Here is a 25,434-nt window from a genome sequence, read left to right on the forward strand (position 1 = left end):
CCAAATTCCCTGCTACAGCCTACGGACCTGACAAAGACGGGGGTCCCCTGGCTTGTCAGCAGGGGTGGGGAGGTACCACCCAGGCCCTAGGGTACTCCCGCTCCACAGACCCAAGAAGCTGGCCTTGACTTACCCACTAAGGGCTGCCAAGGAGGGGCCGGCCACGTGGTGCAGGAAGCCGGAAGCAGGTGGGGGGATGGTGGCTGAGACCACTGGGGGCCACATGGAGTAACCCGCCGGGGAGGCCTGCAGCCGGGCTGGGGGTGCATAGTGGTGGTGGTGATGCACGGAGGGCGGCTTCTGCCTCTGGGCTCACAGGAGGACAGGGGTAACCCGCTGTGGGTACTCAGCACAGTACACACACTGGCCCGTTTCTACAGGGACAAAGGCTGCTCCCTGGGTCCACCTTTTTCCCTTTGCCTGCTTTCTAACTAAGGGGAGGGGGGGCGGTCAGAGCCCAGGATTGGCATCAAAGAGAAGAAGCGTAGAGGGAGTTGGGGTGGAGGGGTAGAGGAGGGGGATGGAGGAAGAGAAGGAGGGGAGGGCAAGGGGAAGATAGGAAGAAAGAAGGGAGGGGAGGGGAGAAGCCCAGGCTCCAGCAGAGCTCACCCGGCTCTACGAGACCGCTCTCTGGGCCCCAAAACGCAGAACTCATCCCGCATCTGGGTGGGACTGGGAGCAGGGGGTATTCACAAGCGGGTCATGGACCCAGGAGTCAGAAATGTGCTTCTCAGAGTTGCACAGATACGCAGACTTCCAGAAGAAAAGCCACCCAGGTCCTCTGGCTTTGATTTGGCCTGTCTCCTTTGCCCTGGTGCCCGTCCCCAGCCGAGCCTACCTGTGGGGTGGAATGCAGAGGGGCGGCCTGTGATCCCCCAGAGGGCAGGGCTTTGAGCATCAGGTTTTGCATAATGATCTGGTGCATCTGTGCATTCTGCATCAGCATCATCTCCACCATGTCTGAAGGAGAGGCGGGAGAGGCTCTGTCATTCACATACTGAATGCAGATTCTCAGGCCACTCCTGAGAACAAAGCCTTAGAGCATCCCGTTTGTTGAGACAGATGCAGCTCTCTATCAGCAAGAAGCCCTTTCAGCACAGGTGTCTTTGTGCAGGGCTCCGGAGGGGGGGGGGGGGGGCGTGTTCTGAGGTGTGAAGATTCTAGGTTGGAGGATGTATGTGCTTTAACATGTACGGGGCGCCTGGGTGGCTCAGTCCGTTAAGCGTCCGACTTCAGCTCAGGTCATGATCTCACGGTCCATGAGTTCAAGCCCCACGTCAGGCTCTGTGCTGACAGCTCGGAGCCTGGAGCCTGCTTCGGATCCTGTGTCTCCCCCTCTCTCTGCCCTTCCCCCACTCATGCTGTGTGTGTGTGTGTGTGTGTGTGTGTGTGTGTGTGTGTCTCAAAAATAAACATTAGAAAAATTAAAAAGAAGATAAAATGTTGTCCCACGTGTCCAATTGGGCTCCCGAGAGGCTGCTCCACTTTGCACCCCTCCTACCGGCTTCTTCACGTCCACCTGTGCTGCACGGTGGCCTCCAAAAGGTGTGTCCACGTTCTAATCCCCAAGACCTCTGAATGTGACCTTATTTAGAAAAGGGTCTTAAAAAAAAAAAAAGGATCTTTGCAGGTGTAATAAGAATCTTGAGATCATCCTGAATTATCCAGGTAGGCACTAAACTCAAGGACAAGTGTTTTCACAAAGAGAGGCAGAGGAGGTTTGAGACAGCAGAGGAGAGGCCACGTGGAGATGAGGCAGAGAAGGGAGCCACGCGGCCGGGCCAGGACTGCCAGGCGCCACTGCTGGATGGACCCTCCCCTGGAACCTCTGGAGGGAGCCTGGCCACGTGGCCACCTGGATTTCAGAATTCTGGTCCCCAGAGTGAGAGAAAGTACACTTCTATTGTTTTAAGCCCCCAGGCCTGTGGTTCTTCTTACAGCCACCCCAAGAAACGAACACATTCACCATCTCTGGATACTATGAAACAGGTGCGTTTTTGTCCGTGTGAGAGGTAAACATGAGTTCTTTCACAGCAGCCAGGCCCTAGAAATGAGGAGCCCCGGGCTCTGCCGGCCTCCCTCCAGACAGTCCCAGAAACCGCTCACATTCCCAGTCAAAGCAGAGGGGCCTGGCGGCCTGGGGCGGGGGCTCCTGCAGGCGTGGCAGGACTCGGGTGGGCAGCAGGCAGCAGTCCTTTTGGGCTAGCCAGGCCTCAGTAATCACATGAGCCAATTCCTCAAAATACAGCTCTCTCTCTCTAGACACATCCTGTTGGTTCTGCTGCTCTGGAGACCCTTGACTGACAGATTTTGCCCCAGGCCTGGGAGCAATGGGGGTGGGGCAGAGACCCAGATTCCCATGGCAACAAAACTGTGGGAACTCTCATGCCTGCAAGATAAGAAAGTGGAGAGGCTGAGTCTGGCCGCTCCATTCTGGCCAAAGACCCTTGAGGGGACCCACGCGAGTGTGGGCCTGGGTAGCCCCATTCTGAGGCAACAAGCTTCCCACCACCTTCAGGGAAGCTTCCCCAACCGGCCCTGGGATTCCCTCCCACTGAGGAGAGATTGGAGGAGAAGAGTCCAGAAAGGGCCTCACACCATGTTATTGCCTGAGGATAAGGGACACACATCAGTGTTGCATGGAGCTAGGGTCTTCGCCAATGGCACAGGGCCAAATTGATACCCATGACAAGAGAGAACACCAATCCCTAACCCATAGTACACAAAATCTATTCCAGGGGGGTCATAAATCTAAATGAGAAAAGTAAACAAAACTGTAGAAGAACATCTCCATGACCTTTAGTGGGTAAAGATTTCTTAAACAGGACAGAAAAGGCACTAATTCATAAAGGAAAAAGCCTTAAAAACATGTTCATCCAAAGACACGACGAAGACAGGGAAAGGCAGGCCACAGAAAGACTTAACGTCTGCTTTACATGTATCAAAAAGGATCCATGTTAGAATACATGAGCCAATGAGAGAGGCAGATGACCTGGAAGAAAGATGGGCAAAATACTCGAATGGGCACTTCATAAAAAGGATGTTTACAGCCAATAAATATATGACAAGATAACGTGCAAATTAAAATCAGAATGAGCTACCATGACATGCCCACCATGACATTGCCTCCTATGAAGTGTAAACAGACACTACCACTTTGGAAAACCGTTCGGCAGTATTTCCTAACCCAGACGTCTCATCCCTAGGCACGTGCCCCCAGAAATGTACATGCCCATTCACCGCAAGATAAGACCGTGTGGTGGCACCAGCCAGAAAACACTGGAACACCCAGCCCCAAAAGAATGGGTCCATAATTTGTGGGATAATAACATGATTGGATAGTGTGGTCAGCTGAATGATGGACCCCAACGGGTACATATCCTAACGCCTGGATCCTGGGAGTTGTGTTTCATTACACGGTAAAAGGGATGTTTTTAAGAGTCTCGGGACGGAAGCAATCCAAGCATCCATTGGCAGGCGAAGGCGCTCCATCCGTATGATGGAGTATTATTATGATGGAGTATTATTCAGCCTTAAGAAGGAAGGAAATTCTGACACCTGCCACAACAGGATAAACCTCAGACATGTTATTCCAGGTGAAATAAGCCAGTCACGGAAGGACAAACGCTCTATGATTCCTCTCATATGAGTAATCCAATTCAAAGAGAGTAGGATGGTGGGGGCTAGGGGCCGGTAGGAAGGGGAAGCGGGGAGTTGTTCAATGGATACAGTTTCAGTTTTGCAAGGTGGAAGGTCCTACAGATCTGCTGCACAACAATGTGAATCTAGTTAACACTACTTACACGTGTAAGATGCTAAGTTTTATGGGGTTTTTTTACAATTATTTATTTTTAATTTTTTTAAACGTTTTTTATTTTGAGACAGAGAGAGACAGAACATGAATGGGGGAGGATCAGAGAGAGAGGGAGACACAGAATCTATTAAGCAGGCTCCAGGCTCTGAGCGGTCAGCACAGAGCCCAACGCGGGGCTCGAACTCACGGACTGTGAGATCATGACGTGAGCCGAAGTCGGACACCCAACCGACTGAGCCACCCAGGCGCCCCTACAATTTTTTAAATTGATTAATTTTTATGAAAGAATCTTGAGATGAAGAGATTATCCTGTATTATCTGTGTTAGCCCAATGTAATCACAAGGGTCCTCAGAAAGTGTTGAGAGAAGATAACAATCTAGATCTGAATATCCAGTTAAACTGGTATTTAAGAACAAGGGGAAATTCGGGCGCCTGGGTGGCTCAGGCAGTTAAGCATCCATCCGACTCTCGATTTCGGCTCAGGTTGTGATCTGACAGTCAGTCATGGGATGAGGCCCTGTGACGGGCTCCACACTGAGTGTAGAGCCTGCTTGGGATCTATCTCTCCCCCTCTGCCCTTCCGGGCTTGTGCTCTTTCTCAAAAATAAATAAATAAATGTTAAAAAAAAGGGGGGGGTGGGGAGAGGATAAAAACATTTGCCAGAAAGCAAACACGGAGGGAGCTTCCAGAGTCTGTTCTAAATGAACTTGGAAAGGATTTCAACATGACAGAAGTCAATTCCAGAAGGGCGGTCTGAGATTCAACAAAGGTAAGTGGAAAGACCAGGTAAGTTCAAACAGTGTTTCTGTATGAAATCATGCTAGGGAGTTTTCCCAGAGGACAAATAGAGAGCAGTAACAGCCGAGCCAGAGGAGGGGAGCGACGCTGTTGCCGGTTCCTGTCGCTGGGGGAGAAGGAGCTCAAGATGCCACTTGCTCAACTTTGTACTAAGGCCCAATAAAGGGAACCAAAAGAAAGGAAAAAAAGCAGAATCAGACCCATAAATGCAGAGAACAGTCTGATGGTTGCCGGAGGGGAGGGGGAGTTGGGGAAAATGGGTGAAGGCAAGAGATATAGGCCTCCAGTTATGGGGTAAGTCATGGGAATAAAAGGCACAGTACAAGGAATATGGTCTATGATATTGCAATTTTTAAAAAGGCCACCAGTTCTCCAAAGTGGTTGTTAGAGTACTTTTGAGAGTTCATATTTTTACATTCAAATACTTGATCTGGTTGAAATTTGTTTTGGTATAAGGAGTTGGAGGCCTGACATTAATTTGTCTAAATAGCTAGGCACGTATCACACATTCCATTTTTTACCACTGATTTTTAAAAAAAAAATTTTTTTAACATTTATTTATTTTTGAGACAGAGAGAGAGACAGAGCATGAATGGGGGAGGGTCAGAGAGAGGGAGACACAGAATCTGAAACAGGCTCCAGGCTCTGAGCTGTCAGCACAGAGCCCGACACGGGGCTCAAACTCACAGACCACTGAGATCATGACCTGAGCCGAAGTCGGCCGCTTAACCGACTGAGCCACCCAGTCGCCCCTACCACTGATTTTTAATGACACCTTTTCTCTCGGAAGGCATACAGGCATTCACACACACGTGGTTTTGCTCAGTTTGCCTTTGGAAACTGACAGACTACCACTAAGGTTCATCTGGAAAAACCAGCAAAGAGGGATGGAGAGCCCTAGCAGGACCGCCTCTGAGCGCACAGGCCGGGCCGTGCTCAGCAGCTCCTGGGCACCTTCTAGGGGCCGCAGCGTGGACAGCACCCCAGGCTGAGTCACGGGGCAGCCTATGCGCCAGGCCCAGCACACATTACAACCTTGGATGGAGCTACGGTAACGAAACCAGTTCTCTTAGTCACTGGGACAGAATGGAGAACACTGACCAGAGGATTCCACGTGCAGGTCTGCTCCTAGACCCTCATACCATTAGTTGTCAGGGAGGAAGCTTCTGGGGGGTAAGTGTGCTCACTGCTCCATTAGTGATGGGTTCATGGAAATACACGTCTGTCCGCACTCATCAGACTGGACACTTTAAATGTGTGCAATTTGTCATCTCGATAAAGTGGTTTTAATCTCAAATATTTAAAACTCATTTAAAAGGAGAAACAATTTAGCCAAGGTGTTCATATAGCTAATAATCAGATGAGCTGGGATTGGAGCCCCTTCCACTCAGTTCCTGGTTCTTGTTTTCTTCCATTGGCAATATCCATCATATGAGATAACTTTTCTTAAAGTTAAAATTATTTTCATGTTGCTAATATATAACTTCAGTTGAATAGCCAAAAGCTGACCCTAAATGACTATCCTGTTTACAAAAATATTTTTTGTTTCGATAGAGAATTTTGTAAACCCATAACAGTATTAATAGGGAACACTTACCTTCCTTTTTCAAAAAGTTTTTAATTTTGTTTACATTCAAGTTAGTCAGCATACAGTGTAGTAACGATTTCAGGAGTAGAATCCAGTGATTCATCCCCTACATATAACACCAGTGCTCATTCCAACAAGTGCCCTCCTTAATGCCCTTTACCTATTTAGCCCATCCCCCCCGACTTCCCCTCCAGCAACCCTCAGTTTGTTCTCTGTATTTAAGAGTCTCTTATGGTTTGCCTCCCTCTCTCTTTTTATCTTATTTTTCCTTCCCTTCCCATACGTTCATCTGTTTTGTTTCTTAAATTCCATATGAGTGAAATCATATGATATTTGTTTTTCTCTGACTGACTTACTTCACTTAGCATAATACCCTCTAGTTCCATGCACGTTATTGCAGGTGGCATGATTTCATTCTTGTTGATAACCGAGTAATACTCCATCGTGTGTGTGTGTGTGTGTGTGTGTGTGTGTGTGTGTGTGTACCACATCTTCTTTATCCACCACATCTTCTTTATCCATTCATCCATCGATGGACATTTAGGCTCTTTCCATAATTTGGCTATTGTCAATAATGCTGCTAAAAACATTGGGGTGAATGTGCCCCTTTGAGTCAGCATTTTTGAATCCTTTGGATAAATACCTGACAGTGAAATTGCTGGGTCATAAGGTTGTTCTATTTTTAATTTTTTGAGAACCCTCCATACTGTTTTCCAGAGAAGCTGTACCAGTTTGCATTCCTGGAACACTTACCTTCCTTAATACTTCCTGACCTTTGAATGGGGAAGGCCTGGAGAGGGGGAATCTGTGCGATGAGTGGCTGCTGAGGTAGTTGTTGAATAATGGTGGCAGGAGGCTGGGGGACCTAAAAAGAGCCAGATGATTAGTTTCTTAAACATGCCCTAGGAGAGAGTTCTCCAGCATCCACCCACCCACCTAACCATCCATCTCTACCTATCCATCACCTACCCATCCACCTGCCCACCCATCCATTCACCCACAAGTCCACCCACCTAGTTACCTACCATCCACCTGCCCACCCACCCATCTCTCTACTCTCCCATCCGTCACCCACCTATCTGCCCACCCACCCATCCATTCATTTATCCATCCATCCAAAAGGAACTTTATTATCTTTTTAAGTAGGCTTCACACACAGCATGGAGTCCAAATGGCGCTTGAATTCACAGCCCTGAGATCAAGACCTGAGCTGAGATCAAGAGTTGGATGCTCAACCAACTGAGCCACCCAGGCACCCCCAAGAGGAACTTCACTGGTTAACCCAACACATTGAATAGATTGCTGAATGGATATTTGAGTCCAGGTATCACATAGGACATGGCGTGTTATAAATATTTGTATGTGGCCCCAAATTCGTATGTTGAAGTTCTAACTTCCAGTGTGACCATATTTGGAGATAGCGCCTGTGAAGAGGTATACAAGGTTAAATGAGGTAATAAATGTGAGATCCTAGTCCAATGCGGCTGGTATCCCCAAAAAAGGAGGAAGGGATGGGGCGCCCGGGTGGCTCAGTCGGTTAAGTGGCCAGCTTTGGCTCAGGTCATGATCTCATGGCTCATGAGTTTGAGCCTCGCATCGGGCTCTCATCTGTCAGCACAGAGCCCGCCGCTTCAGATCCTCTGTCACCCCCTCTCTCTGCCCCTGCCCGGCTTGTGCTCACCCTTTCTCAAAAATAAACATTAAACTTTTTTTTTTTTTTTAAAGAGGAAGAAATGCTAGCGAACTCTCTGTCTGCCATGTGACAACAGTGAAATGGCAGCTGTCTGCAAGCCGGAAGAGAACTCTCTCCAGGAACCTGATTGGCTGGCACCTTGATCTTGGATATCCAGACTCCAAAACCGTGAGAAAATAAATTTCTGCTGTTTCAGCTGCCTGGTTTGTGGCACTTTGTTATGGCAGCCCTAGCAGACTAAGACATGGTCTCACGAGCCATGAGATCATGACCTGAGCCAAAGCTGGCCACTTAACCGACTGAGCCACCCGGGCGCCCCATCCCTTCCTCCTTTTTTGGGGATACCAGCCCCATTGGACTAGGATCTCACATTTTTTACCTCATTTAACCTTGTATACCTCTTCACAGGCGCTATCTCCAAATATGGTCACACTGGAAGTTAGAACTTCAACATACGAATTTGGGGCCAGATACAAATATTTATAACATGCCATGTCCTATGTGATCCTGGACTCAATATCTATTCAGCAATGACATGGTTTTTAATGTTCCCCACATTTCCTGTCTTCAGTAGGCTAAGCTAATGACTGTCTGGTTTCATTAATCCTGCCTCAATAGAGGCAGCCACGGAACAGGTCATAAAAATAAGTCCTGGCTTCTCTCTTGAGTTAAAATAAATGTACAATTTCAAGCACACACTAGGTGTTGATCACGCACCAAAGACTTTTCTATTTTCTATTTTACTCTTTTCCTGCACGAACAAGGCCCTGACCTTGTCCTTTCTTTCCCAGTTCATAGAAATGATGGCATAGAGCAGGGGCTGACAAACATTTTCTGTGGAGGGCCAGACAATAGTTTTGACTCTATGGGCCATATGGCCTCAGTTGCAAACCACTCAACTCTGCCATTGTATCCTGGAGGCAGCCATAGACAGGCAAGACTGGACCAATGAAACTTCAATATGGGCACTGAGATTTGCATTTCGTATCATTTTCATGTGTTACAAACTATTATTCTTCTTTTGATTTTCCCCCCAAACATCTAAAAACATAAGACAATTCTTAGCTTACAGGTTGTACAAAAGCAGATGGCAAGCCAACTTTGGCCCATAGCCACGCTTTGCTATCCACCGCATAGTCTGATGGGACTACGCCTTCATGGCTTGGAGGACATCCTACCTCAGAGTCTCTGAATCCAGCCTCAAGGAAATTCACTGTAACAACCAAAGGCCCTTCCCATCATCTGCTTGTCCCTGGGGCTGAGACTGAAACATGCAAGCAGGACCGGGCCCTGGTGAAAGGCAGTAAGTGTAAGTGGGTTTGAGTAGGGGGAGGCTCTTGCCCCTACACTCCCACCACCCCACCACTCCCAAAAGGAGGCTCTAGCTGCTGGGAGACCTGAAGGCGCAGGCTTAGGATATCTGGAACCTGGACACAGACAGCCCAGGGGCGAAGGGGCCTCTAGGGCCTCCATTAGCACAGGTCTCTCCCTGATCTGAACTGCCCCTTCCCATTCTCTTCCCTCAGCCATGTGCTGCCAGGGTCTTCTTCCAAAGAACAAATGCCCTCCAGGTCATGGACCCAGCCTGCTGGCACCAATAGTCTCCCTGGTCGGCAGGTCCAGAACCTTCTCAACTTGGTCCTGCACACCTCCTCGGCCTTCTCTTCTCCCTGAGGCTTTTACGTGTCATGTCCCAGATTTCTGTCCTTCCCCTGCACTCACCTGCCCTCCAACACCTTCCCTTTTGCTGAAGAAAGTCAGTTCCTTTCCTTTGCTTACAACCCAGAGGCCGAATAAAGGTATGAGGTTCTCAAAATTGGACCGCTCTTTTACCTTTTTAAATTCTGCCCTTGGAGCGTCTGGGTGGCTCACTGGGTGACTCTTGATCTCTGCTCAGCTCATGATCTCACGGTTCTTGGGTTCGAGCCCTGCCTAAGGCTCTGCGCTGCGCCGACAGCATGGATCCTGCTTGGGATTCTCTCTCTCCCTCGCTGGCTGCCCCTCCCCCGCTTGTGTGTGCACTTTCTCTCAAAATAAATAAACTTTAAAATATGTATGTATATATTGGGGCACCTGGGTGGCTCAGTCGGTTGAGTTTCTGACTTGGGCTCAGGTCATGATCTGACGGCGCGTGAGTTCGAGCCCCACGTCGGGTTCCGTGCCGACGGCTCAGAGCCTGGAGCCTGCTTTGGATTCTGTGTCTCCCTCTCTCTCTCTGTCTCCCTCTGTCTCACATTCTGTCTCTCTCTTTCTCAAAAATAAATATTAAAAAAATTAAATATGTATGTATAAAAAATAAAATTCTGCCCTTGAAATTAGGGTCTTAGGCTCCTCTGGTCATTATGAAATTTTGAGAAAGCGTGGACACGCTTCTTCCCCAAATTCAGGGCCCTCCTGATGCTGAATACTTCTGTTCTTGGTGCACAGGTTAGGACCTGGCAGTCAGGAAGGCTGAATGGAGAGCCCAGCCTCTCATCTGTAATGAGGGGGATGAGACCACCCCTTCCCCAAAGCCAGTTGTCAGGGCACCCGTGAGGGTTGCACAGAGGAGCCACGGAGGTCCCTGTGCAGTGCCTGGGACATGGGACACGCAGCCACTCTTGGCTCCTAGCTGACCCACCCTCTTCAGAGCCCGTTCATAATGCTGCCGAGGTGGGCCTCGAGGAAGGAACTGGGCTCTGTGGGCCCCGCATCCTCCCCACGTTGGTTCCGCCCCCCCGTTCATCACGAAGACTTACTGAATGTTGGATAATGTGTGGTGGCTCCGGGGCTGGCGGGGGTGGGGAGACAGCAGGGCGGATGCCCGCCGGGGCCACCTCTGGGGGCAGTGCTGATCCCCGGGCTCCTCCTCTGTTCACCCCGCTCGGGGCTCGGGGCTGGGACACCTCCTCCAGGAGGTGCTGTTCCTGCAACACCAACGCAGGGCCCGCTGCACCCAGGGAGGGAGTGCCGCAGACACGCAGACACGGAAGGGGGAGACGGGGGAGGGGCGTCCCCACCCCGCCTGGCACAGCAGAGCCCACGCACAGAAGTGTGGTCCTCCGTGCGGGGCGGGCCTCAGGGCTGCCCGGCACCGCTGACCTGCCCCACGAAGAGCACGGCCTCTCTGGGGCAGGAGCCGGGCTCTGCGTGTGGGGGACACATGACAACAAACCTTTTTGCACGGGGTGGGGAGGGGATAAGGCTTCTTTTTAGCTCAGGCTGTCCGTCCATGTTTTATGAAAAGACATGAACTAGTGTCCGGCTGTGCTTTTCTCCCAGTCAACGGAGTATGTTCTCTCTTTCCAGCGTCACCACGAAGCAGTATTTCATCATAACCGTCCGTGTGGATGCCATTTGCCACTTCCCACGGTCGTTCCCTATTGCTGGTGCATTTAGTCTGGAGGAGGCCCTTGGCCGTCCTAAAATCCCACCTCCTGTAGGAACTGGGTCCTTGGCACAGCACTTCCACCGTGGATACGTGCAACCAAAGCGGGGTTTTTCAGCTAACACTCCCGACTAGAGAACACGTGCGTGCATATCTTGCTTTCTCTTCTGTGATTAGGTGCGCAGTCTTCTGGCCGCTCAGGATCCGTCAGTCACCCACCCACAAGTCAACAGACCTCAGGGAACCAGCATTTCCTCCAGGAAGCCCTCCCTGCGCCTCTGGCCTGGGCCCGGTAGCCCCCAGCTTCAGCCCCAGAGCTCCACGCGGCACAGGACACCGGCCTACCCAGAGTCTCTGCAGAAGGTCTTTCCTCCTCCTCAGAGCACTCAGTACAGCTGCATCCGGCCTGTCCTCATTTCCTGCAGGGAATGATCATCTTATTTCTGGAAATGAGCTACGAGTCCTCTCGTGCAGGTTCCCACTCGGGGCCCGAGCACTGCGTTGCCCCTGTCACAGAGGCTCTGCTGGACACCGGGGAGAGGGGGGAGGCCTCACTGGTCCTGGTAGTGAGCGCAATTGGGCCATGAGCCTGGCCTCCTGCCACCCGGAGCCCCCTGGGGGCCCCAAGCAGCCTGGAGGCTGGTGTGGTCCACCAAGCCTCAGCAATGTCATCTGCAGCATCCTGAGGGAGGGGTCCCCCTCAAGAGGGCATTCTGAACGAGGTCTGGTGGATCCCAGGCTGGCTCTGGCCATCCTTCCTCTGGCACAGCAGACCTATTCTCCACCCCCACCCTAACCCCCAGTGCGGAGGATGCCTATAGCAGTGTGTCCTCTGAGGGATGGGGGTTCCCCGGGAGTCTCCACTGCCCTGGCCCATTCCAGGGTTCGTTGGTCAGTGACCTGGTTTGGAAATTCCTGTCTGGATTATGAGTCCTGGGCTCTGCCTGCTGCCCTTGGAAGTTGCCTAGAGCCCCACCACCAGAGGGACACAGCCACACGATGAAGAGTAGACGATGTTTTTGTAGGGGCTCCCTAGCACCTCACCCAGATGTTCCTGAACCCGGACACCGGCACCAGGCAGAGTGGTCCCCTCCCCTGGTTCCTGTGGCCTCACCGTCTGACTATAGGCCAGTGTGGCAGATACACAGGGGTGTCTGGTCTGGGCATTTGAAGGTGTGATGACTTGACGGACAGGCTGAGCCCTGCAAACCACCCAGCCTAGAACGAGCTCAGAGCAACATTGGTCTGATCCACACGTGGCCACTTCTGAGCAGGGCAACCTGGGGCAGATTATCAGATCTCTCTGGGCCTCTATTTCCTTATCTGCAAAATGGGAATGATGAATGTATTCCCTCTTGGGGTTTGTGTGAGGGTGTGATAAGCTATGAGGGTGTGCTCAGCAGAGCACCTGGGTGTGTGTGTGTGTGTGTGTGTGTGTGTGTGTGTGTGTGTGTGTGTGTTAAAGATGAAAATGAAAGCCTTTCAATTCTGAGTACGAGGGAAAAGTGTAAGGACAGTCTTGCTGTTGTCAGGAGGAGGGAAGGACCTGGGGGGAGGTCTCGTGCCTGCCCGTGTGGCTCCAAGCAGCCCGGGGCTCTTACCTGGCACGAAGCGAGGGTCCTCAGAATCCCCTTCCACATTCTCACGCTCTTGCTCCAGTTTCTGTGCCGAAAAGATCAGGACGGAAAGTGTGTGAGTGGACAGGGTCTGCGCTGCATGAGGGGCACCTGCCCCTGTGCTCCCGGAACGACCTCCCCCCGAGGGTCCAAAGGGCCCAGTGTCCCACATGGAGGTGACTGGGGACAAGACATGCTGAGCGACAGAGGTGCAGGGCAGGTGGCAAGGGTCGCCTTTACTGTCGCAGGGACTGTGCAGGCTACGTTTTCTGTCCAGCGCACACACGTTCCACCTTGAAATCTAAGGGCAGGTGCTCTGATATATAGGCCCCCTCCTCTTTAAAGTTTGTTTATTTATTTTGAGGGGGGGGTGGGTCAGAGAGAGAGTGGACGAGAGAGAATCCCAAACAGGCTTCATGCTGTCAGAGCAGAGCCTGATGCGGGGCTCGATCTCAAACCATGAGATCACGACCTGAGCCAACATCGAGAGTCGGGTGCTTAACCGACTGAGCCGCCCAGGCACCCCTGTACGGTCCCTTTCCAGCAGCTTTCTGAAGAGCTTGACCTAGGCCAGCTCCGTGTCCCTGACCACCTCTGATCACCCGAACCCTGGGCTGAGCAGCACAGTCTGGGCCCATGTTGGGGTGACTCCTGTCAGCCCCTCCAAGCTGGCCCATGGGTCCCATGGAAGGAAGGGCACTGAGCTGGGTGCCTGTGAGGGCAGGCTGGCCAGGGACCAACAGAACCTGCAGGGGAGGATAGGGGCTCAGGATGGGTCCCAGGGCCAGCCTACGAGGCTTCGGATCCTGCACCGGTCAGGGCTTGGCTTCTCTCAAACACTAAAGCTGGGAGGCTCTGCAGGGGAGTTCTGTGGGACCCTGGAAATGTCTTGGCCTGGGGGTGCAAACAACCTCCTGGCTGAGAAAGTGCCAGAAGAACATAGTTGATTCTGCATAAATGCAGAGAAAAATACCCAAGAAACCATAGTCCTTCATCATGAGGCTGAAAACCATTGCAAAGCATTTTGCTTTGGAAGGAGTATACTCACAGGTATAACTTACCTTGTGTACCTGTGCTTCTTTGACAAGTTGTTAAAAACACGATTACCCCGCCTCCCCCGTCTTACCTTCTCTAAGAGTTTTAGGGTCAGTCGGGTCATTGCATCTGCCACTGAGGAGTCCAGCATTCTTGGACTGTAAGAGGAGGGACGCCACCAGGCCCACCTCCCTCCCTGGTTTTCAGGGTATCTAGAAGAAAGAACTGCTCAACTGGACAGAAGCAGCCCCAACCCTGGTGTCTTTGAAGGATTCCTGAGCTGGGCTCGGTCTACCTCCTGGAGACTGGCCTCTGCTGGAGCATGTGAGAGGGTGGCCCCATCCCCCTGGACTACAGCGTCGGGAGCCAACACCGGCATTGCCTTGGCAGTTGCTAGGCAGTGTAGACACAGGAAGGCCCCAGGTTGCTGGGTTTCCGCTGAGAGTCCTTCCCAAGCCCCACGGAGGCCCCACGCAGCGGTTACCTATAAACACTGCTAATCTCCAGGTGTAGCCAGGTAGGGCTTATTGGGAAGGCAACGAGCAGTGGCTAAGGCCAGAGGGACAGAGTGAAGTTCTGGGGGGAGGACAGTCCTGATCCACACCCCCCCATGCACTGCCCCCACCCCAGAACTGAGCCCAGAAGAGTATAGGGTAGGGGACAGCTGCATCCTTCCCCATGCGCCACAGGGGCCTACCAACCCCTCATCCGTTGCAGTCTCCTGGAGGCTGGCGAGCCCCCAACCCCTTCTAGGGACCCTCAGAGCCAGATGGGAGTAAAGCCTGGACCAGGTGGGGGCACCACCTCCCTGCAGATTTTAGGAAATTCTGAGGGGCAGAAGGGGCACAAGGGAGCTGGCCAATGACATGCCTAGGGGGCTTCCCTGGTGGGGGTTCTCGGTGGGTCCCCCCCACAGACACCTAGCCACCACCTGGGAGGACACAGGGTCACGCGGCGCTACCACTGCTCCAGGCGGGGGTGTGATTCCAGCATTGGGGCTGCTCTGTGGGGACCCCAGCCCAGAGAGGGGTGGGAACACCTAGGGACAAGACCCCTGGTCAGGTCAGGAGTTGGTGGCTGGAGTGCATGTCTGGAGGGCTGAGGGTGGGGCGGGATTGCATCCAATAAGGGAAGCCTTTTATAAATGATCCTTCACACAGAAGGCAGGGCACAAAACTGATACAAGCGGCCCTTCATTTGTATGGGCTTTACATCTCAGATTTGCAAATTAATCCACCCGGCCAATGAAGTGGACATAACAGATTTGCTATTGGAGCCCGTGACGGCGATCTGGGGCTGGCGTGAGAGTGGAGTATCGGCACACTTACAGCCCCCCTCCTCAACGCAGCTTGTATCAGATGGCAAAAATCTGGCTGAAAGTCCCTTAAATTGTTTTTAAAAAACTGAAGTTACTTATTTAAAGTCATTTAAAACTTAGATTTACAGAAAAATCAAGAAGATGGTAAAGAGCGTTCTCACATATGGCTTCCCCTATTATTAACATCTTATATTGGTTTGTTACCCTTTATGACAAAGGTTACTTTATTTATATTGGTTTGTTACCCTTTACTACAATCAATGAACCTAGACCGATACATTAACTATGGTCCATACTTCCTTTGATTTCCGTTTTTTTTTTTTTTTTTTTGCCTGACATCCCTTCTCTATTTCAAGACAGCATATGACATTTGTCAGCATGTCCCCTTAGACTCCTCTTGCTTTTGATGACCTTGACAGTTTTGAGGAGCACTTGTCAAGGCATTTTGTAGGGTGTCCTGTACTCGTGGGGTTTGTATGTTTTCTCATGATTGGACTGGGGTTTGGGTTGATGGGAGGAAGACCACAGAGATAAAGTGCCATCATCATCACGTCACATCCAGGGTGCCTGTGGTCACCTTGACTTATCACTGTTGATTTTGACCTTGATCACCTGGCAGAGGTATGTTTGTTAGGTTTCTCTACCTTCCCACACTGTCCTCTGTGGGAGGAAGTCACATGCATAGTTCACACTTAAGGAGTGAGGGTTGTTTCCCTCCTTGGGGGTGAGTATCTACATAATTTATATGCACAACTTTTTAATTGTCAAAAATAAATTGAGACTCAGGTCCAGCATTAATATAGTGTAGAATGACCATGGAAATGATCCTGGGGTTCTAGGGAACATAGATTGAAAACCAATGACCAAACCAGTGTGGGAAAACTGTGGACAAGTGCCCCATTGAGTTTTAAATCCATTGCAACATGTAAAGGTTGAGAGATCCAGGCGCAGATCTGGGGCTGTAATTGCTCTAGGAAAGTCTGACCCTGTGTTTGGCTGGTGTTGCCTGCTTGACCCCTGGTCTCATGAGCCCACTCACTCCCACTCATTTTTGCTCACACCACCTAATTCTACAAGCTAAGAATGGAAGCTCCACTTACTGAAGGGCTGTGGTGTGACTCAGGAGGAGAAATGCTTTTTGGTGGTTGAGCTTTCAGCACTCTCTGAGGGAGATTTGTCTAAGTTGTGGTTGCTTATAATCACACATTCTCACTGAGGGTGAAAGATGAGTTTGTCAGCAAGATTGTCATTACCACGTCTTGATGAAGGGCATTACTGCTACCCTGATTCAGTCAGAGAAGACAGCAAGCAGGGAGTGCACAGCCGGCACACAAACCCCGTCCAAGTAAAGGTGTGGGAACAGGTGAGCGGAACAGAAGGAACCCAGAAATCTACATGTCACTGCAACATCGCCCACAACAAGGCCATCCACCCCAATCTTGCTTTTTGTGCCACTCTCTCTCTAGTGGCAGGTCACTTGAAGTAGTGTCATCCTACCTGACTCCCCAACGGCTCACATCTGTAGCAGAGGCATTTGGGACTCCCATCTTGTCCTTGTCATCTGCCTGAGTTCTACAGTTTCCTAATCCTGCCACCGAAACATGGTGCTGCTGTTCTATTTACAGACTCAAAGCGGTGGGAGAGGGGGGCACTATGCTTTCATCTTCCTTTTAACTGTAAATGGGATATTCCAACAGTGATAAGAAAAGGTTAAAGTGAGACCGGGGATGTCAAGCCCCTTTAGGCAAACAGGATCACCGCTTGGTGCAGTTATGCTACAGGGTGCAGGGAGATGCTTTGGATTATCGTCAACTAGTTTATCAGCTTCCAGTGAGCTTGATTACACCAACAGCATCTGATTGTTAAATTGTGGGCTAGGAACAAAAACCTTGCTTTGTTTCCTTAACTGGACAAACAGGTTCAAGTGAAGTTTGAAGCTAAGGAACAATGATCTCATGAGACTTTGGATTCCCACAGACCATGAATTCATAACCAAAGTTATACTCCTTTTTTTTCTTTTAAATTTTTAACAGACTTTATTTTTTATTTATTTTTACTTATTTTTCAGACTTTATTTTTTAGAGCAGTTTTAGGTTCACAGCAAAATTGAGCAGGAAGTACAAGATTCCTTTTTAATGACTGTTTACAATACACTTGAAATGATTTACCCACACGCTTCCAAGCCTTAATCATTTTCCACTTGACTGTTTTTGATTTTCACTGAACCAGCTCTTTTTCTGGTGATCTGGAACTGGGTACAATTACAGTATCACTTAAAATCACATCTTCACCAAAATTTTCTCAAGGAGACTAAAGACCACTTGGCAAGTTGGCCCTACGGAGCCCCTTCTATGCTGGGGTTCCAGAGACTGTCCTAACAGGAATAAACATGTATAAGTTAGCCTTTCCTGCGCTTCAGGATCTCAGCCTGTCCCTCTCTCCACCACAGGGTCCCTCCTAATACTCTGATCCAGGGGGCTGCTTCGTGGCAGAGGTGCCAGATTTGTCCCACTGGTCAAATCCTATGCTGCACTACCCAGAAGCTGCAAGCTGGCGGTAGACGCATTAAATCAGAGCCCTCGATACGGTACTGTGTCCCCAGTGAGAAAAATACAGGTCCGGAAGTGGCACCACTCCCAGTGCCTTCTGTCCCTGCAACGCTGGACGCCGTGGCCCGGATTCCCAGGCACCAACAGGCAACAGAGAGAAGTGAAGTCATACGACGCGGGAGGGACGCAGAGCAATGAAATCCAAGTGGTCTGGCTGGCGGTCTGCGACTGAGAAACGAACAGAAACAGCGTCCCGGGAGGCGAAGGGCAAGGTGACCCGGGCTCCCACCCCTGAGGACCGAGGACCTGGCTGAAAGTGAGGGGGCTCTAGGACGGGCAGTGCGGACGAGACGTGTGACGCCAACCGCAGCCCCGAGACCAGCCGTTCAGCCCGCGAAGTCGCGGCCTCCCGGACTCCCTGGCGCTCACCGAGTAGCTCCCGGGGGACACGCCTGTGGGCGGCCTCTCAGCCCCCTCAAAGAAGGGGCTGTGGGGCCGGCCTAAACTTCCTAACGGCCAAGTCTAACGCCCCACTAACACGACCAAGGACAAAGGCTGACAGCCACACTCGCCTAGAGGCCTTTCGAGACGCTAGTGCAGCCGCGTGTACAACAGGTGCGCGCGCCCCAACTGGTCCCCGCGCCTGCGCTCGCCGCCCACCCATTGGACAGCTAGACCCCTTTAAAACCGACCAACCACAGAGCGTTCCGAGGCCTCTACGCTCCGCCATTGGTCCTGCTGGGAGGTGCTATTGACAACGCGCCAGTGGGAGGCCAGAGGTCGACATGGGCGGAGCTCCGTCCGGGCCGCAAGGCTCTGATTGCGCGTGCGCGAGGGCAAGAACGCAGCCCTCTGATTGGCAGCGGGGCAGACGGCGCACACTCGGGGGCGGCGCCAGACCCACGTCTGCGTGACAGTTGTTGCGGGGGGAGGGCAGCCCAGACAAGGGGGAGGGAGTGTAAATAGAGTGAAGGCGGCGGCGTGTTGACCCCGTCACCTCTTGGGCTCCGCGAGGAGCCCCCGGGAGGGAGATGGATGAAGATGAGCAAGAGCAGCGGCGAAGAAAGGTGGAGGCCGGGAGAGCGAAGGTAAACGATAGCGCCTCTTCCTCCTCCCGCTGTCCCAGCTCGGGTTTCTCGGGGAAGGTTCCGGTGACCGCTGTTGTTTCCTACTAGGAGCGGTTGCGGTCAGGCGGGGGAACACCGCCAAAGTCTTGCCCTTCCCGCGGGCTCGACTAGAAGTCGCCTCCTGGCCGCCGCCATATTGAATCCGCCGCCCTCTGCCCGGCCCCGCCCCTGTCGAGGTCGCAGCCAATCACCGGCTGGGGACTTGCGGGGTGGGACGGGGGCGTGCGCGGGGTCCGGGCGCGGGGCATGCCGGGAATCGCGGAGCTGCGTCCGCGAGCTAGGGGGGGCCTGGCCGCGCCCTCCCGCCTTTCCGGAGGAGCTGGCGCTGCAGCCCTTCGAGTCGCCGTGGAGTCTCGGCCAGTGTCCGTGGCACCCCGGTGGATGCTGGTGGCCTAGGAACGCGCGGTCCCTGACCGCCCGCCAACATTCCGATCCCAGTAGAACGTGAAGGACGGGCTGGTAATGAGGGGGGCGGCAGTGCCCCCGCACCGCGCGTCCTCGTTGTCATGGACAGCCAGCACGTCGCGCACCTGTACATCCGCTCACCTGTACATCTGCTCACCTGTGCACACCTGCACCTGCCGCGGCTCCACCTCACCAGAACTCAGGGTTCTTGGAGGACTAAGAGGGCCTGTGACTCACCTGCATTCGTGGGCGTCATAGACGCTCTCCCTAGGGCTCATTCACCTCCATCTGTTTAAAACTACTTGCAGATTTTCGTTTTACTGGGAATTATGCACCTTTTTTTTTTAATCTTCAAAAGAAAAGTCTTCGAGTGGCAGTCTAGGAACACATGTTTATATTGCAGAATATCTTTTGCCGACCTGTCTAATATTCCCTGGGGGGTCCAGAAATGCTTGTTCTGGCCCAGTTGCTGTTTGGGGCCCAAGTGGACGTTTTGAGCAGGTGAGGGTTGAGGGGCTCTGCTGGAGCCGGTCCCTCATGCTGGGCTTCCTAGGTAATCTCCAGACACCTGGACAGAATATCCTGGGATGTATTGCATTCCTAGGTTGTGGATGCCCTGGGGAGCTCACTCTGGTCCTAGAGTCACTTGTCTCCAGGGATGCTTTTTATCGCCTTGTTTCTGCCCCAGTTTTCACATAAAACTGGTACTCGCTGTTTTGGGGGGTATATTGTGGGGATTAAACTGTAAGCTGAAAAGACCCTGGCTGTAGAGGCAGAGTGAAGCAAGCAGACACTGGCTGTGACTCCCTGCCCTTCCCCAGCTGTGGAGGAGGTTACCTACCCACTCTGTCAAGGGATGAATGAGAGTCTGTGCAATGTTACCTGATCCGTAGGTGGAGCCATGGTAAGTTGTGTTTGGGGCCAGATGTGGCCAGACATTGGGAATTTCATATGGACCAGCTAGTAGGAAATATTCACTGTTAGTTTCTTCTTTTGAGGAAACCACAGGGCCGCTGCATTAAAGAGGCCATTCAGAACACATAGTGACTGATGTGAGATAGTGATGGGGTAGCAGCACCTAATGGCAAGGTGACAGGCAGAGGACAGAGTGGCCTCATTCAGGCTTCTTGGGAGAGGAAACTTGTGAGTGGTGTTTGAAGAGGGATGTGCTGGCGCCCAGGCATGTACGTGAGCCAGGAGATGAAAATGAGGCAGAGTTTAATATTTGATGTGCGTTTTCCCGGTGCTAGTCATGGTTTGTAAGCATGCATAAATGTGTTTGAAGGAGTGTTGAGGGTGATGAGGAAGGATCACCTCGTTGCAGGAGGAAATGGGCACCTCTTGTTGGGAGACCCCAGGCTAGAGTCAAGGATGGTGATGCAGGAGGGAACCTGAGGACAGTCAGAGTTGATGGAGCAAGGCATAAAATGATGAACATGGGGCTGGTTTGGAAGGCTGACTGTCCTGGAGACAAGGTTTTTCTCACGTAAGGGACCTTATGTAATTTTTCTGCGTCTGTGAAAGTGTGCTTTTCTGTTACACTTATGCAAATGTTTGTTAAATGCATTTGCTTTTATGAGCACAGTTGTCATTTGAAGGAGCCGATGCCCCCATATGAAAGAGTGATGTTAGGTCTCATACCTTTGAATAAGGTGTTAGTGGGAGACGTGTGAACAGAGTCTGAAACCCTTCAGTTTGAGGGACTGAACAGCTAGGTTGTGCCTTCTGATGGGTGACATTCTGTGGAGGTCCCTGGTGCATTGGTGAGCTGTGTCGTGAAAAATAGAACATCTGATTCCATAAAGGAGGATCTTAGATTGACCTGGCTTAATTAATTTTTTGCTATTTCTGTACCTTGTCTCAGAATCTGTGGCTAGGAAGTTTTGGCCAGGCTATATATTTTCTTGATTGGGGGAAAATGGGGGCAAAAAGAGATTTAGCGTTTGTGTAGTTTTAAACCTTAAGCATGCCTTGATTAAGCTATCAGTCTTTTAAATAGATGTGTTGTTTTTTTTGAGTCCTATTTCTCTGTAAACTTCCAGGGGCTAGGAAAGCTATTCTGCCAGTTGGCTGTATTGCTTTTTTCTGTCTGTATATAGGCATAATTAACAGTCCTCATTATTAGACTCTGAAAAGAATTCTGAACTTAAATGCTAGCATCGCAGATATTAATGAAGGCAGAGTTTGTGGGACAGGGATCTGTTGGTTGACGTGGGTCTGGCCAGGTTTGGCTGAGCACACTGAGCCAGCCCCAGAGCCTCATGTTCCCCACCAGCTCATTGGCTTTGTGGTTCTGTTACTTTTTTCTTGGTTACCTTTGTCTTTACTACTTTTCTACGTTTTTGCGCAGCTTGCTCACTTCCGACAGAGAAAAACAAAAGGTGACTGTGCGCATCCGAAGAAAAAGACGGCGAAGAGGAAGGGCCCGGCTGTCGATGCGCCTGTCCAGGAGGAGAGCCCGGTAGCCACCGAAGATGGTGGACTCCTGGGAAGAGGGGACGTTTGCAAAAACACATCGTGCAGCGACACCCCTGATGGGGCAGGAGCAGCTCAGGTAGGTTTACTCAGCACTGTGCATTAACATCTTGCTTAGCTTCTAGTTGTTCGGCATGACTTTGGTCTGTTTTTGCCTATCAAAAGTGGGGAAAGAGAGTTTCCCTTTTACACAAGGGGAATATATTTTTGTGTTTTTACTCCTAGTAAATGTTTTATGTTTTATGATTAGGGATTGTTTGAAGGCATGTGTCAGTATAGGTTCTTGCTTTGGTAATGGAAGTCTTAGAAGTGTGAGTTCCTCTGGTGTGGCTCTATGTATCAGCCTTTTTGACAGGGATTTCTTTGCACACTTAAACCATAATATTCCTTCATCTACTTATTGCTTTTTTTCGTTTCCTTTCTGAACTTGGGATGAAGAGGGAATGGGTGAAGGTGGTGCAGAAAGGGCATCTTGCTGGAGGAGGCACCACCGTCCTCTGCTTGAGGCCCTGTGAACTACAGGGGTGCGTGTGGCCCACTAGTGGATGTGCACACTGAGAATGCTGGGCCCGCGTGGCCCCCTAATCACCTGTAGTTGGGCTCTTCTTGCGACTTTTTGTATGCATTATCATTGAGGGGCTTTGAATTGTGATTTTGTGTGCAACAGAGCAGGTGTGGGTTTGGGTGTTTGCTAGAATGAGCTGGCATACTGGTGGCTGAGGGCAGCATTTGATGAAAACTCACAGCGTGTCTCGCCTGCTTTGTTGGAAAAGTGGAATTCCAGCCTGTAAAGTCTCTGATATTCTACAGACACATCTGGAACTCTTCTTTTGAGAATTTGAAAGATGTAGCTATTGTACTCCCTCGTCTGGGGAGCAGCAGGCCAGCACTCTGGGAGCCCAGCCTTTGGGCCAGCCTGAGCCCAGCTCATGCCTCCGCCAGTGTGGGCCTGAAGTTCACCGCCATCCTCTGTGGTGGTCTCAGGACTGGGCGGCAGCTCTCAGCAGCCCTGTCTCCATCACAGCTGCGTGAGTAAAAGCCACATTGGGAGGACTGAGAGTTGACTCCCAGTGCTTTTTCTCTGTGTGTTTTCTCCTAGGCTCCTTCAGGAGAAAAGCTTGTAATTTATAGTTAACAGCTATTAATTTTATTCTTACTTGCAAGTCAGAGGAGTCTTTTTATAGTAAACATTTTTTTGGCAGGGGGCACACCTTGGTGGCTCAGTCGGTTGAGCGTCCAACTCTTGATTTTGGCTCAGGTCATGATCTCATGGTTGTGAGATGGGGCTCCATGTTGGGCTGTGCACTGAGTGAGGAGCCTGCTTGGGATTCTCTCTCTGCCCCCACCCCCATGAACATGGGTGCTCTCTCTGTCGCTGAGTAAATACACATTTAAAAAAACTTTTTAAATACACTTTTTTTATCCATGCAAGCAGGGGAGAGGGACAGAGGCAGAGAGAGAGAATCCTAAGCAGTCTCCATCCTCAGCGTGGAGCCCGATTTGGGGTTCGATCCCATGGTCGTGAGATCATGACCTGAGCTGAAATCAAGAGACGCTCAACTGGCTGAGCCACCCAGGCGCCAGGAAGTCTTTTTATCTTATATTAAATGTTTTATGTATTTTAGCTTTTCATTTTGAAATAATCTCCAACTTACCAAAAAACTTGGCAAAGATTAGCCTAGAGTTTGTAGATACCCTTCACCTAGCTTCTTGAAATGAATGTCAACATCTGGTATTTTCAAGACGATTATTACAATTAGTTCCTGTTAACACTGGAACAATGCTATGAGCTAATTAATAAAGCTCATTCAGATCTCCCCCACTGTCCCACTAATGCCCTTTCTCTGGTCCAGGATTCTGTGTTGCATCTCACTGCCCATGCTGCTTTAGTGTGGTCCAGTCTTTTATAAGTTGGACGTCTTTGAAGAGTCCTAGCTAGTCGTTTGGTAGAATGCCTGTCAGTTTGGGTTTGTTTGATGTTTCCTCTTGATTAAAATCATGTTGTGAATTTTGGCCAGAACATTGTAGAAGTGGTGATATTCCCTGCTCAGTGTACTTGGTATTGGTATTTGACGTGTCTCCCTACAGGTAATGCCAATTTTGATCACTTAGTTAAGGTGAGACGTGCCAGGTTTCTCTTGATAGAAAAATACTGTTTTTAACTTTGGAGTTCATAAGTATATTGTGTGGAGATACTTAGAGACCCCGCAAACCCCCTTTTCTCATCATGCTTTGCTCCACTAATTTTAGCTCCCATAGGTGATTCTTGCTTGCAGCACTTATTGTAGTGGTGTTGGCCACATGATGACTTTGTTTCCATCGTTCTATCTCTATGTATTAATTGACATTCTGCTGCAAGGAGGAACTGTCACTTCCCTCCAGTGTGTATTTATTTATTCACTATATCAGTATGGACATAGGGATTTTTCTTTTTCTTTTTTTTCTTTTTTAAGTAAATTCTACATCCAACATAGGGCTCGAACTCATGACCCCAAGATCAAGAGTTGCATGCTCTACTGACTGAGCCAGGTGCCCAGGGATTTTTATTCTTCGGGTTTTAATCTATCATATCAACCATGTCAGCGTTTATTTTGTTGCTGAAATACATAGATTGGCCATTGGGAGTGCCTTTGAATTGGTACCTGTCCTTCTACCATGTCCTCATTGTTTCTGGCACCTTAATTCCTTACATTCTGGCACCAAGATTTTCCAGGGTTGTTTTATCCTTTCCCTGTCAGCAGCCCTGTAATCAGATATTTCTTCAAGGAGCTCTGGTTTCTTTTAGTGGAGAATGATGTTTAGAAACCAACATCTGGGTGATAGTTGTGCTTATTGCTGTTGGGGTGTCTTTGGCTTCTGGGCTATTTCAACAGAGCTAGGTGATAAATACCTGTATGTGTACACTTCTATATTTATTTCTTTGTCAATCTGTATGTATAATAAAAATCATGAATTTACTTTAGTATTTTCAATTCCTAACCAACGTCACAGGGTTCATTCTAGCTTTTTCCCTCTTCTTAATCTTGATTTCTTTTACCAATAGTGAAAGTATCTTAGCTACAATATATTTACTTACTTCCTCAGTCTTTAAATATATGCACATTAGTTTGAGGATTGCTAATCCTCACTACTGTGAAAAACAGATTTACTAACTAGAGTGGGATATTTGAATATATAGTTGACCCTTTAGCAACATGGGGGTTAGGGGCACTGACCCCTCACACAGATGAAAATCGGCCTATAACTTTTGACTTCCCAAAACGTGACTACTAATAGCCTAGTGTGGACTGGAAGCCTTAATGATGACATAATAAAACAGTCAACAAATATTTTGTGTATTTTCTGTATCATATATAGTATTCTTATAATAAAGTCAGCTTGGGAAAAAAATGTTAAAGTCACAAGGAAGAGAAGACACATTTACAGTGCCGCCCACCCTGTGTTTATTGAAAAAAGTCTGTGGGTACATGGACCTGTGCAGTTTAAACAAACCCTTGTTGTTCAGTGCTAGTTCTTTTTGTCTTTATTATCCCAAAGTTTGTTGTTTAGCATTCCAAAGTTATATAAGTTAATTTTTTAAATATATTTTTTAAAATTTTTTCATTATAGTTATTCACTTATAACATGGTTTTGTTTTATTGTTTGTC

At 50.0% G+C, this 25,434-nt stretch overlaps 2 protein-coding genes across 4 annotated transcripts in view; one reads left to right on the plus strand and one right to left on the minus strand.

The window, feature by feature from the left end:
• Window positions 1–129: 129 nt before the first annotated feature.
• Window positions 130–14,064, minus strand: CUNH21orf58 (chromosome unknown C21orf58 homolog). The gene is made up of 7 exons (XM_047100499.1): window positions 14,005–14,064; window positions 13,481–13,624; window positions 12,864–12,924; window positions 10,634–10,824; window positions 6,956–7,067; window positions 841–960; window positions 130–314 (listed from the first exon to the last, which is right to left on the minus strand). Exons 1-7 carry the CDS (start codon window positions 14,062–14,064, stop codon window positions 130–132), a joined length of 873 nt encoding a protein of 290 aa, XP_046956455.1.
• Window positions 14,065–18,734: 4,670 nt separating this feature from the next.
• PCNT (pericentrin) overlaps window positions 18,735–25,434 on the plus strand; it is a 135,532-nt gene continuing 128,832 nt past the window's right edge. For all 3 annotated transcript variants that reach the window (XM_047099257.1, XM_047099258.1, XM_047099259.1), the window contains exons 1-2: window positions 18,735–18,868; window positions 21,663–21,866. In XM_047099257.1, coding sequence (XP_046955213.1) covers window positions 18,812–18,868; window positions 21,663–21,866 — 261 coding nt within the window. In that variant the 5' untranslated portion in view covers window positions 18,735–18,811. The remainder of the gene's footprint in view (window positions 18,869–21,662; window positions 21,867–25,434) is intronic.

Source organism: Lynx rufus, unplaced genomic scaffold (assembly GCF_022079265.1).
Source record: "Lynx rufus isolate CCGP_SWC_20201006 ecotype Redwood Valley unplaced genomic scaffold, mLynRuf1.p SCAF_5, whole genome shotgun sequence".
Classification (NCBI taxonomy): Eukaryota; Metazoa; Chordata; class Mammalia; order Carnivora; family Felidae; genus Lynx; species Lynx rufus.